This window comes from Gavia stellata, chromosome 13 (genome assembly GCF_030936135.1).
Source record: "Gavia stellata isolate bGavSte3 chromosome 13, bGavSte3.hap2, whole genome shotgun sequence".
NCBI classification, from domain to species: domain Eukaryota; kingdom Metazoa; phylum Chordata; class Aves; order Gaviiformes; family Gaviidae; genus Gavia; species Gavia stellata.
Window position 1 is genome coordinate 23,169,789 of NC_082606.1, and position 12,235 is coordinate 23,182,023.

General features: G+C 38.7%; 1 protein-coding gene across 1 annotated transcript in view; it reads left to right on the forward strand.

The window, feature by feature from the left end:
• PIAS1 (protein inhibitor of activated STAT 1) overlaps nucleotides 1-9,682 on the forward strand; it is a 60,262-nt gene extending 50,580 nt beyond the window's left edge. The window contains exons 9-14 of the mRNA XM_059823682.1: nucleotides 3,445-3,605; nucleotides 5,362-5,492; nucleotides 5,809-5,986; nucleotides 7,164-7,306; nucleotides 7,650-7,687; nucleotides 9,204-9,682. Of these exons, the coding sequence (XP_059679665.1) occupies nucleotides 3,445-3,605; nucleotides 5,362-5,492; nucleotides 5,809-5,986; nucleotides 7,164-7,306; nucleotides 7,650-7,687; nucleotides 9,204-9,500 (948 nt within the window). The 3' untranslated portion in view covers nucleotides 9,501-9,682. The remainder of the gene's footprint in view (nucleotides 1-3,444; nucleotides 3,606-5,361; nucleotides 5,493-5,808; nucleotides 5,987-7,163; nucleotides 7,307-7,649; nucleotides 7,688-9,203) is intronic.
• Nucleotides 9,683-12,235: the final 2,553 nt, after the last annotated feature.

The following is a 12,235-nucleotide window of genomic DNA, read 5'->3' on the forward strand; positions in this document are numbered from 1 at the left end:
TCTTCAGAAGTCCTACCTTTTGTCAGTATTTCCTTTTTCAAATTTACTACTTTTCCGATGGACATTCAAAACCAAGTCTGCAGCAGACTATTTTGAGCATATTTGTCTCTGTGTCATTTTAATAATGTCTACAAAACATATACACTTGGACTTTTTTTTTTCAGTATGTTCCTCATTCAGTGCTGTCTGATTCCACTGTAGCTCTTGGAATAATCCATCATTGCAAAGGCTTGTTGGGGCGGAGACTGCACCTTTCAACCTGTCCTATGAATAGAAAGGCTATTAGCATGCTTCAGGCTGTCCTTGGGACTGAATGTAATTTTATTATAGCCTCCATATTTTCACTTGCTAATTTGTAAGCATTTGGCTCAGGGAGAATTTTTTGGTAAATATTTTGTGCTTACTTTCTAATGCTCAAATGGACAGCGTATGCTTTGAAAGTACACATTGAAAATGCTGATTTGATCTCCAACAGCAGAACCACAAATTAAAGAATGCTGCATCTTCAGCTCTGTTAATGTGAGGGTGCTGTTCTCCCATCTCATTTGTTACGAGTGTGATTCTCTCGTGTGTATACTTCAATAAAATAAATGGAATTGCATATCTGGATGGGGGAGGCAGGTTTAGACTTTATAACCTCTATTTTGCCCTCAGAAAAGGTGCAGAGCCAGGCAGCTTCTTCTGAATTTGTTTTGGATTGCTGCTGAGCTTTTTTTAGCACAGAGGCCTGCTCTCCCTCCGAGACCGTGGAGTACGGAGAAGAAGCTGTCCTTAACTATTGGCTGAATCTATCCAAGATACAGCAGGCAAATGGGCTGGACTGAGTCTGTGTTTCAGGAAGACACTTGAATTCATGTTCTTTTTTTCTCTTGACATAAAAACAAATAAATCCACAGGCTCTGCAGCCGGACCAAATATTTAACTGAACAAAAATTCCAAATCTAGCATTTCACTGTAGGTTTTACAGCTTTGTTTACAAATCCTTAACTCCTGTTTTGGGTGCATTTTTTAGCATGAAAAGATAGCAATGTTTTGTACGCTTGTAAAACAAATTAATGCAGTGTTTCTTTGGCTGCCAACAGGCAGGAATCAAAACAGTAACAGTGTTGGGAGACACAGTTTTTCAGAAGTTGGGATGCATCCCTTCTTTTATGACCTCTTCTTTTGTCAGTTCTGACACAGCTTGGCCAGTATGGCAGAGCTGATCCAGGAGGTTCAATGCCAAAAATGGGAAAGGAGACATCAACTTGTTAATGCTGAGTACGCTGATTCTGTCTGCGTGCGTATGGCTTCAGTTAAATCTGACCGCTGCTTAGAAATTAGAGCCAGTTTTTATACCAAAAGCTTGTGAAAATGTTTCTGGTTTAAATCTGCTCTTTTACTCAGGAGACAGGTTATTTATGTCCTTCCTGCAGCACATGTCTTCGACCTTATTTTTATTTTGCATCACACAGAAGCATCCAGGTTTTATCTCCGGTACCCTTACTCTTGATCCTCGCTGAGCTAGGAGACTCTTACTGTGCCCAAAAGACAAATGAGCCATTGACCTGCCATCTGGGAGCTAAGAATTCATAACAGACATGGATCAGGGGGCCTTGCTTTGTTGGGGGTTGATGATGTGATAGAAATAATGTGCTTGGTCATGGATTTGGGGGGAGGGTGTGCCAAACACATGGCACATCCAGCACCTCCTGGTGCCTGAGCTCTCCACCACCATTACTGCAGGCTCCCCAGGGAGTTCTCTGCTCCCCTCCCATCTGGTGGTGGGTTTTCTGACAGTGACTGAGGGCCAGAGGGAAGAAAAACAAGCAAGATCCTGCAGTCTAGCTGAATTTGCTGGGGATGGGGTGGAGGGATTTCTGCTTACAGGGGATGCAAAAAAAAAAAAAAGAAAAAGCATCATGGAGGAAGTAGTGGACTGTGAGTAGAGCCTTTGTTCTTGATATTGTTTTTAGTTTTCTGATATTCTGAGATTGAGTGCCATCCTGTGGCACCCATCTTGTATTGCTCAAAATCAGTATGCATGACCATGGTGCTTGCTTAAGCTGTACTAAAACCAGTTCCTCCTACTATCCACTGCTAGAATTAGCTGAAGGTTTTCAAGTGAAGTCATCGTGTATATTTTAGTCAAATATATATAACTTCAACGTAGTCAGTATAAATAGTTCTTAATAAATAATTTTGTTGTTTTTTAATGTGGGAAAAGTCTTGTTTAGACATTCCTACTTTTTACCTTTAGTGTGGTCAGTTAAAACCCCTCCTAAAGTGCAGCGTAAGCGTTTTGCTGGAAAACAACTGCTTGGGGTTTTTTTTGAGGAGAGGAAACTTTTTTTATTTCAGATTAATATGAAACGCCTTTCACTGTCTAATCAATTTTGCATTCAGAGTAATCATATGTTAATGTTTTATGGTCTGGCTTAGTGTTGATCTATCTATCCAAGTCAAGATATTCCTGTTCCACAATTTAGGCTAAACACCTTCTGTGTGTAGCACTCCTATGTTATCTGCTCAGCTTAAGCACTCAGCTACACTTTCTGTATTAAACTCGTGGAAGCTTTGTGCTGGCCTGCAAAACCTTGCTGTCCTAGCCTTCTTATAGTGAAGGAAAGGATGGTCCCTCTCTGAAAGTGTACTTTAGAACTCATTTTCTCCCGTCTCATCTTCCGTTCACATTTGCAAGCCCTTTGTAGTGTTGAAAAAGATATGATGGTATTATAAGGGATAGTCACCTATTTGTATTTTACATGAGAAAAAGACAGTGACGTTTCAGGTTAGCTCACAACTGTATACATAGCAGTGGTGTTTATCACAGCAGGAGGAGTATAAAATAGTTTCTTAACAGGTGTGACTTACTTTGCGAGTAGTCACTTTCTGACAGTTCTTTGGAGCAAGTAGTGAAAATGATGGAGTTAGAGAAACATGTCAGGAAATGATCTGTAATCCTGCAAATGCATTTCCTATATGCTTGCTTCTGTCACTGTAAAATTAAAGAAGTGGTTCTGGTAGTGCCCTGATGACTGAGATATGGACAGCAGCTTGAATACACACTAACTGTGAGTGAATAGGAGAGACCTGACCCAGGTTCATCAGCTTTTAAAATAGTAATGAAAAAAAAATTGTTTTGGTGGTCATCCAGGACACTGGTATGTTACAGGTGCTCAGTGAACTCTCTGTTTTGTTATGGGAATATGGAAGGATGTAGTCTTCAGTTTCCTTGATCAAATGTAGTTAAAATTGTGATACTTTTTTAGTAATTTTTTGTTTTATGTGGTAATCAACAGGAGGGAGGGAATGGTTTATGTGGCACGTATTTTAATCAAAACTCATATTTGTGAGGGTTCTTTCTGGAGTAAAACTCAACCTGTCTCTTTTCAGACAGAAAAGCCCTGTTTGTTTGTTACTTTAATACCAAGATGACGTAATCTTGTTTTTTTTCTCTTAAAGCTTGGTAAAATGCGGCTAACTATACCATGTAGGGCCCTGACTTGTTCACACTTGCAATGTTTTGATGCCACTCTGTATATTCAAATGAATGAAAAGAAACCAACCTGGGTTTGCCCTGTCTGTGACAAGAAGGCTCCCTATGAACATCTCATTATTGATGGGTAAGTAAAACTTGAATCAAAATAAAGGATGTAGCTTACACTCTCTGCTTACCGTTCTTGTGCTGCATAGAGTGCAGTGCTCTGAAATCTTGGTTATCTGGCTGTGACCTCCTTTAAGTGACCGTGTTGTTTAATTTCCCTGCTGTTGGTGAAGAATTGCTAACCAGGTACCTCTTCAGTATTCTGGAAGAATTGTGGTCATCAAACTGTTAATAATAGTGAAAGGTATTCCTTCCAATCCCAGGTAAATTTTTGAGCTATCCTACCTAAAATGGTTGTGTGGTTTTTCCCAGTATTCCATAGTGCTGGATCTCTAGGTGAAAACAGAACATCTTCTTTTAATGGGGCAACTGCTCAAATCTGGCAGAGTTGATAGCAGACATTCATGTTAGATCAAATAAATACTGCCACCCCCCCCCAGTGCACGTACAATTCCACGTACGATTTCAGATTGGGGAGTTGCTGTATATAGAAAGTGACATAGAGATTGATTCCCTGGTACTGCCTACCTGCAAAACATTAAAAAATAAATAAATCTAGTATTGGTCTCCATGAAGAAATGCCAAGTATGTATTCCTGGGTTTGCATTTTAATTCCTTAGGTAGGAATCTTCTTTCCAAAGTGTGATAAAGGAAGAGAACAAGTAGAGTCTTCTGAGAATACTCTCAGAATGTTTTACTCAAAAAAGCCCACCAACCAACCAACCAAAAAAAATGCCAAAACAAACCAAACCTCAAAAAGCAAAACTAAAAACCCTGAAACAAACAGAACCCTGGAAAACCACCTCACAAATGATTGAGTCTTTTTTAGCGAGTATGTGCTTCGTTTTGGTGACCTGCCAGTGAGGCATAAGGTTGCTTAGGATCACCTTTAAGGCCTTGCAAAAAGCTCTTGAAGAGACGCTCAGGGCTCACATGGGCTGCTTTGGATTCATGGACCCTGAAATTTACAGGTCCTCTGCTTTGGATCAAAGAACTGTGGGGTTCCTTGTTCTAGGTTTCAGCCTAAAATAGTAAAGACTAAGAGTAGTAATAATTAAAACAATGCATTTTCCTTATTTCTTCTTGTGTTGCCAGGTGCGGATGTTGGAGATGAGGTGGTATAATTATAGCATCCCAAAGAGAAGATTATTTCTAGAAAATGTTTCAATCTGGGAAAGAGTGAACTTTCCCACTAATTAAAGCAAAGCTTTTTCCTACACAGAACCACATGAATAGTCTTGGTCAAAAGCTGGAATTCCCACTGGGAGTGATGTGGTGCCAGGATCCTAAAAGTTTTAGGAGAAGAGGCTGCAAGTTTAGATTCCCATGCTCAGCTTTTGTTAGGAAGTTTTCGCTTATAAAGAGGTTTCAGGAAATACTAGTCCTTAAGTGCTCAGCTATATGGACTCCTTTAAGATATGGGCTTCCTCGGTTAAATATTGTCAAAGATAAATAAGGGTAAGGAGGAGATTATTTTTTTTAATGCTAGTTCATAGTCTTCCTTTGTTTTGGGAAATGGAGAGGTCTGTGTCATGAGCTCCGCAGGATTCCACTCTTGTCATTCGTTTAAGTGAATGTGCAGATTTTTATTTTAGGTACTATTTAAAATTTTTCGGTGACTCCTTTCTATCAAGGAAGCAGATGAGAGAAGGGTAGAACAATGAAAGCTTTCGACTTCAACACTAATTCAAACTTAGACTGACTAATAAAAATATCGGAGGAGAAAAAGGAGAAGCTCTTTTTGAGGACTGATATTAAATGTTTTTGATTGACAGGTTGTTCATGGAAATCCTGAAGTATTGTACAGATTGTGATGAAATTCAGTTTAAGGAGGATGGATCATGGGCTCCTATGAGATCGAAGAAGGAAGTGCAGGAAGTAACTGCATCTTACAACGGAGTTGATGGTAAGTTGTGTTTTGGGGTGTCTAGACTGAATGTCATACTGTTGAACTGTTAAGTATTGATGTTCCTTTAACTTTTCAAAATGGTCATTTTTATATATATGTTTGTAGCTTTTAATGATCATTTATGAGAAAGATTACTTGAGTAACACCTGTTTGGGGCTGATGGTACTTTTAAGCTATTATCAATGTTATGTAATTTTGTTGTCTTCTATTCTAAGTTGTAAGCTTTATTTATGAAGGCATATAATAAGCTGTGATGTTGTGATGATTGTAGTGTTGCAAGCTACAGCTTATAATGTTGACTTACTTTGTATAGGATGCATAAGCTCTTCCTTGGAACATCAGGTGTCTTCTCACCAACAGTCAAATAAAAATAAGAAAGTAGAAGTGATTGATTTAACCATTGATAGCTCATCAGATGAAGAGGAGGAAGAACCATCTGCAAAGAGAAGCTGTCCTTCCATATCTCCAGCATCACCGTTAAATAATAAGGGGTGAGAATAAAATATACAGGCCAATGCAGAGACAATATACTCACAATGGAGAGTAGTAACAAATTTCAAAAGAAATTGTATCTAGAAAGTTCTGTATTTGGATTATATCCTGATGTAGTAGGTTATAGCAAATGGATTTGGTCTCAGGTTGCAAAGCCCGAGAAGGTTGGAATAACAGCGTTGAGTTGTTAAATGTGTAACACGATACAGCTTTTCAGTTGTATTTGTGAAAATGAGTATAAAATGGTGCAAAAGATTGTGGCTTAGAAGTATGTTTTTTGCAAATCTGGAAATTTTTTTCTTCCATAGAGAAATATAAAAGCAGCACATATGGAGAAAGCGAGCAACGAGAAACAAGGGTGTGGTATGGGAGTGTGTGGGTTTTACTGGTGATTAGTGCCGGTAGCATAGTAATAAAGAATGCCAGAATAACCTGATTACGCCTAAGTAGCAAAGCTGTTAATAGCACCTTGTTTACATAAACATGTAGGGATGAAAACTGAGGCTAAACTGAAGAGATCCTGTTGTTGAACTGATTACTACTCCAGTAATGTAAATGACTCAGTGATCACTTAAAATTCCTCAAGACCTTTTTGGCTGTCTTCCATTGCTGATTACCTTGTAGAATATAAATGTTGTGTTGTTGTACAGACTTGTATGTTTTTTTGGGGTTCAATATACCTTTAGGATTGCCTTATCCTGGCTTTAGGAGTATTTGTAGCATATTTATAGCAGAGATCCCAATACCATTTAGAGCGAGAGTCATCAGTTTCTGCTGTTTGAACTTGACTTTACTTTTAATTTTGCTGAACTTCAGGTGTCTTGGACTGAATTAACTTTTCTGATAAAATGTCCTTGTGAGAAGAAAGCTTGGGGAACGTGTGATGCTCATGTCTCTTCCGCTGCTTCCCCCCCGCCCCCTTCTAGTCCCTACAAGACTCACTGAGGTGCTGTAGCACTGTGAATCTTTCTAGTGCAGCTTTGAAATTTGGTAGGAGAGTTGTTGCTGCGCACCTGTCACAAAGTTCATAATGCGTACTGAGCGGTTGACTTTGTGTTAAATTTGAAAATAGGCTTACCCTGCATGGGACAGCAACAGAAATCTTTGAATGCTGTTCTTTTAGCATTGAAGCTAGGACTGTATTTTATGCTTATAACAAGCCTTTGTTTCTTCTAGCATTTTAAATTTACCCCATCAAGCATCTCCTGTGTCCAGAACACCAAGCCTTCCTGCTGTCGACACCAGCTACATCAATACATCACTTATCCAAGACTACAGGCATCCATTCCATATGACACCTATGCCTTATGACTTGCAAGGTGAGTTTCTGACTGTTCGTAGCTGTAAGTACAGCTCTCCAAGCAATAATAACTATTGTAGAAGGATTTAAACATGCAGTCGTTTGACAATCCAGTCATGCAAAATATTATTTTGCGTCCACAGAGGATGAGATGGTATTTAAAACTTTAAAAAAAAAAAAAAAAAAATTTAGGTTAATATCTTAAAGTTTTAAAAGGCTGATGTTTTGCAAGTTCCGGTAGTGAAGAGACTCTGAAGTGTCATCAGTATCATGCTGTTTTTATTTCAAAAGAAATGGTGGAAAAACGGGGATGTGCTTTTTTTGTTTTGAGAAGCTTAATTTTTTTCTTTGGCTCTTTACAGGTTTAGATTTCTTCCCTTTCCTGTCAGGAGACAATCAGGTAAGTCAAGGAAAATCAAGTCATATGGCAGATAACTCTTTTCTGAGAAGGACTTGCTGGCATGGATGTATAGGCGAGGAAGGAGCAGATGTATGATGTAGGTGTAAATGCAGGCAGGCTGCAGCTTTATTTTACACACATAGAAACTGTGACCAAACGTAAGCGTTGTCTAAATACGGGTGTAGGATAAGGCATAACAAAAGATAAACATTTCTGTTTCCAAGGGTTAAGCTCAGTCAGCCACTGTTGTATTGTGGAATGACCCTTGGCCATGGCTGAAGGTCCACGAGCCACCTCCTTAGCTTTTCACACCTGAGGTCTGACTTTGGCTATCTGACAGTGGTGAGCCGCACCGCTGGGACTCTTTGACAGTCCTTTACACAATTCGGAGAGTCAGGGGCAGCTCTTTCGTTTTTCTGAAGCTGTGTGCTTGTTTGTACCACGCTTGCCACCTTTCTGTAAATGCTTACTGAAATGGGCAAGGTTGGTGCTGGCTTCTCCAGTTTTGGGAACTAAGCAGGTCATTCTCAAAAGGAGTCTGGGTTGGCAAGTCCTCCCACTTGATCGCTTTTCCTCCTGTGCCCCCAAGAAAAGAAGGGGGCTGGGGTGGCTCACCTGCCCTTTGTCCCTTCATGTCTGTTCTGCAATCTCAAGTAGGAGAATTGCACTAAATGTAGAGGCATACTTTCATATCATAATTAAGACCAGAGCCTGCACTGTAGAATTTGAATTCAGAAAAGCTACCTTGATATTCAGTAAAACATAGATAGAAGAATTGTTCTGAAAGAAGTAGTGCGGAAGTCTGATGCTGCACTGATATGACATAATTATACCAGTGCATAAATGTTGGGGATCAAGGCTGAGTAGCCTGCGTGTATTCTTTTCAGCATAGTGGAAAGAAACGTCGAGAGCAAAATTACCCTACAGAGAGATTGTATTTAAAATCTGATTCTTGATAGCTAAAGTTCTTGCCTTTCAGGGGCTGCCCAGCAGAGAGTATAGCTTGGGGCAGCCCTTGCTGCCATCTGATGGGACTAAGCGTGCTATTTCTAAATGCATTTTTCACGGAAGTATGCTTTCCTCCACCAACAGTGATTAGCACATAGTTTCACCAGCTGTGGTTGGTCTGTGACTTTTGAGCAGAGGAGAGGGATGGCAAAATGTTTCTTTGAATTTTGGGGAATTTTTCCACCAAGGAATTTTTTGAAGAGGTAAAAGAGTGCTGCTTCTTACCGTTTCTTACTGTTTTGGGTGTCTTGCAATACTGTTACCTTTCTAGTGTTTGCTCTTACTAATACTAGTGTTTCCAATTTCTTTTGGCTTCAGAAATCAGGGGCTGCAGAGGTAAAAGTTCACTGCATTGGTCCACTTGCCTTACAGAAAGGTTGAGTAGACGAGCTGGTGTGAAATCCAGAAGCTGTCAGAGCTTTAGCTTGCAAATACCTTCTTTTGTGCTGGTCTGAATCAAAACTATGGTGTCTGAAATGTAACTTGAAAATGTTGTTTTTCCCCCCAGCATTACAACACATCCCTTCTTGCCGCTGCAGCTGCGGCAGTTTCCGCATCAGATGATCAAGAACTCTTACACTCTCGTTTTTTCCCATACACTTCATCTCAGATGTTTCTCGATCAGCTAAATGCGGGAGGAAGCAGTTCTCTGCCAGCCACAAATGGTAGCAATAGTGGCAGTAACAGCAGTCTTGTTTCCTCCAACAGCCTGCGAGAGAATCATGGTCATCCAGTTGCAAGTAGGAGCAGCACGGACACGGCGTCTATCTTTGGTATCATACCAGACATTATTTCATTGGACTGATTTTTGGAGTAAATGAACTCGTCAGAAGAAATCTTTGTGCTTGGTTTTACTTTATGTTAGAAACATAGACAAGTTTTTTTCCTTTTTTAGGGAAAAAAATTTATGTGTACAGAGAACAAAAGTATATTTTCAGTTTTACTTTTGTATATAAACCTAAGATGGCCTCACTGGTAAAAATAAGAAAAAAAAAAAAACCACAAAACAAAAAAAATTAACAAAAACAAGGAGCTTCAGTTCATTTTTATGGATGTTGAAGATTTTACACCTGTGCGTTTGTCATGTAAGTTACTTTTTTTTCCCCATAGCTTGGACACAAATGGCATTATTTTCTTCATAGTAACAAACAGGAAAGGAGCTGAACTTCTAAAGTTCAAACTTGTGGGAGGGTTTCTTCTCGTCTTGGAGACATTTAGCTTTGGTGGAATCTAATTCCCCCATCCCATATTTAGTGCAGATTTTATTATGCTTAAAGTGGAATAAACCCTACCCAAACTGTTCCACAGCATCCCCTCTGTTTGTAGGACATAGCCTTTCAGGAGTGGGTTTGGTTTTTTGGGATTTTTTTTTGTCATTTCTGGTTCTACGTGACCCTCTATTCAGATGATTATTTTTTTTTAATTCCATGCTTCAATCAAGCATGTTGCAAGCTCATTAGTGCACCAATTATTCTTGAGGGCCAGACTCAATAAAATCTCAGGCTGAGGATTTACTTGGCTGTGCTTATGTGGGAAAAGACAGAGAATTTTTATAGAATCTAGCCCCAAATGAAAGCATTGACACATTGGACTGTAGGGTTTTGTTTCGAAGAACTTACTATGAAATCCTTTTTAAAATAACGTAATCAGCAAAATATTAAGCATGTGTCAGTTTTAAATTTGTGGAACTGCTTGTGCTTTAAAGTTAGCCATGCGTGTATAAATGGCCTATTGAATTGAAGCCTATCTTATTCTGTCTGGAGAAACCTACTTTTAGCTGCAGTAGATCAAATTTCTGCTTAAAAGTGAACTTGTCAACAAAAGGAAGAAAATACAAATGCCAACACACTATTGCATGGTTTGTGCAGCTGATAATGGTCTTGGTACACTGCCTTCTGAGTTCACGTTCATCAAAATTAATATTAAATGTTCAATGTGAGTCTCTTAAACCAAAAGCCAACCCAATAAAAAAGCCCCACCCTGTAGCCCATGTACTCAAACATACTGCTCCCTATTACAGTCTCTTAGGGTAGTGGGTTTCAAAATTCAGTTTTCTCTTTTTGGCCTTGTAATTATTTCCATTTCCCTGATTTTTCAGTACGCTTATGTTGAACTTTGAGCCATACTTACTTCCTGGTTTCTTTTCTCTCTTTTTTTAAGTTGTGCATGACATAGGAAAATCTTTTTTAGAACTGGTGGGTCATTTGGGCTGATCCGTTCTTATTAAAGAGTGAAATGTGTAAATAGCTGGAATGCAGTTTTTCAGGAGATTCTTTAAAGTAAGAGAAGGGGGAGGGAAGGAGGTGATTCTCTTGTGTCCCAAAGTCCATGTCAGAGAGAGTAAATCTTTCCTCTGATGTGAAAAATATTTTTATAACTGGTTGAAAGTGCAGGTAACAAGTTTATCAGGAAGAGAGAGTAAGGAATACTAAAATTAGCAGATTCTTGTCTGAATTTTTAATATCCAAAACTGTTGATTGCAGCTAGTTGCTTTGAGCATTGACAAGGGCCACCTTTTGCCTATGAAGTTGTCTCAAAATCTTGTATTGATTAAAAAAGAAAAAAAAAGAAAAAAAAAAAGGAAAAAAGAAAAAAAAAATCTTTAATCCAAGTAGCATTAGGTATTGCTGTATGATCAGTCGTATGGTTATTTGAAAGGTTCACATTATGTGGCATCAAAATCGTTTTTAGTGTTTTTACAGCATCCCTCTGCCACTAAATAGTTGACTTGAATTTTGAAAACAAATGTTTGTGTTTATATGTATATGTGTGTGTATATATGTATTTATAGATCTGTGTGTGTGAGTTAAAAGTGAGTTAAATAGTTTTTCCCATGCATGTGTATTTCATACATATCTGGCTGATATATATATTTCACCATACACCAATTTTATAATTTATTAAATGTCAGTTAAAAAATAAATAAAAGGATAGAAAATGGGAAATACTTATTTTTTAAACTCAGTCTGATTTTGAAGTGATTAAACCTACACTAGGAATATATCTCATACATTTTAGTCATGAATACTAACCTGGTAACTTCAGAGCATATGCTTTGCTATAATACCGTTTGTAAATCTGGAGTATGACTGTCATCAGTGTAACTGGGAGCGTGTGTGTCCCCAGCTTCTGAAACACCTAAGGGAAATTCGGGAGAGCTTGTGGCAACATTTCCATTGACTGTATTGTTAAAGATGACCTGAAGAGCAGCTTATGTCACTTTTGACAATGGTCTTAAAATCTTGTTAATTCACATGTAATATTAAATGTGGCGAGTGTGTGGTAACACAGGATCTGACATCCTTACGCCTGTCTTAGCTTTTGGAATGTGAGGTCAGCTGATGATGTCTTCCATTTCCTCACAAGTTACCCTGAAGGGAAGGAAGGCTGTTCAGTTCACCGTTGTCATTTTTTAACCTCATTGCTCTACAAAGAAGGGACATAAATGTTCTTAAGTCCTCCTTTGTGGTATTAATCCCATATGCTTTGTGAGTATTCCTGTTTCATGCTAGGGTGTTCTTTATAGCTGGTAATTCTCTG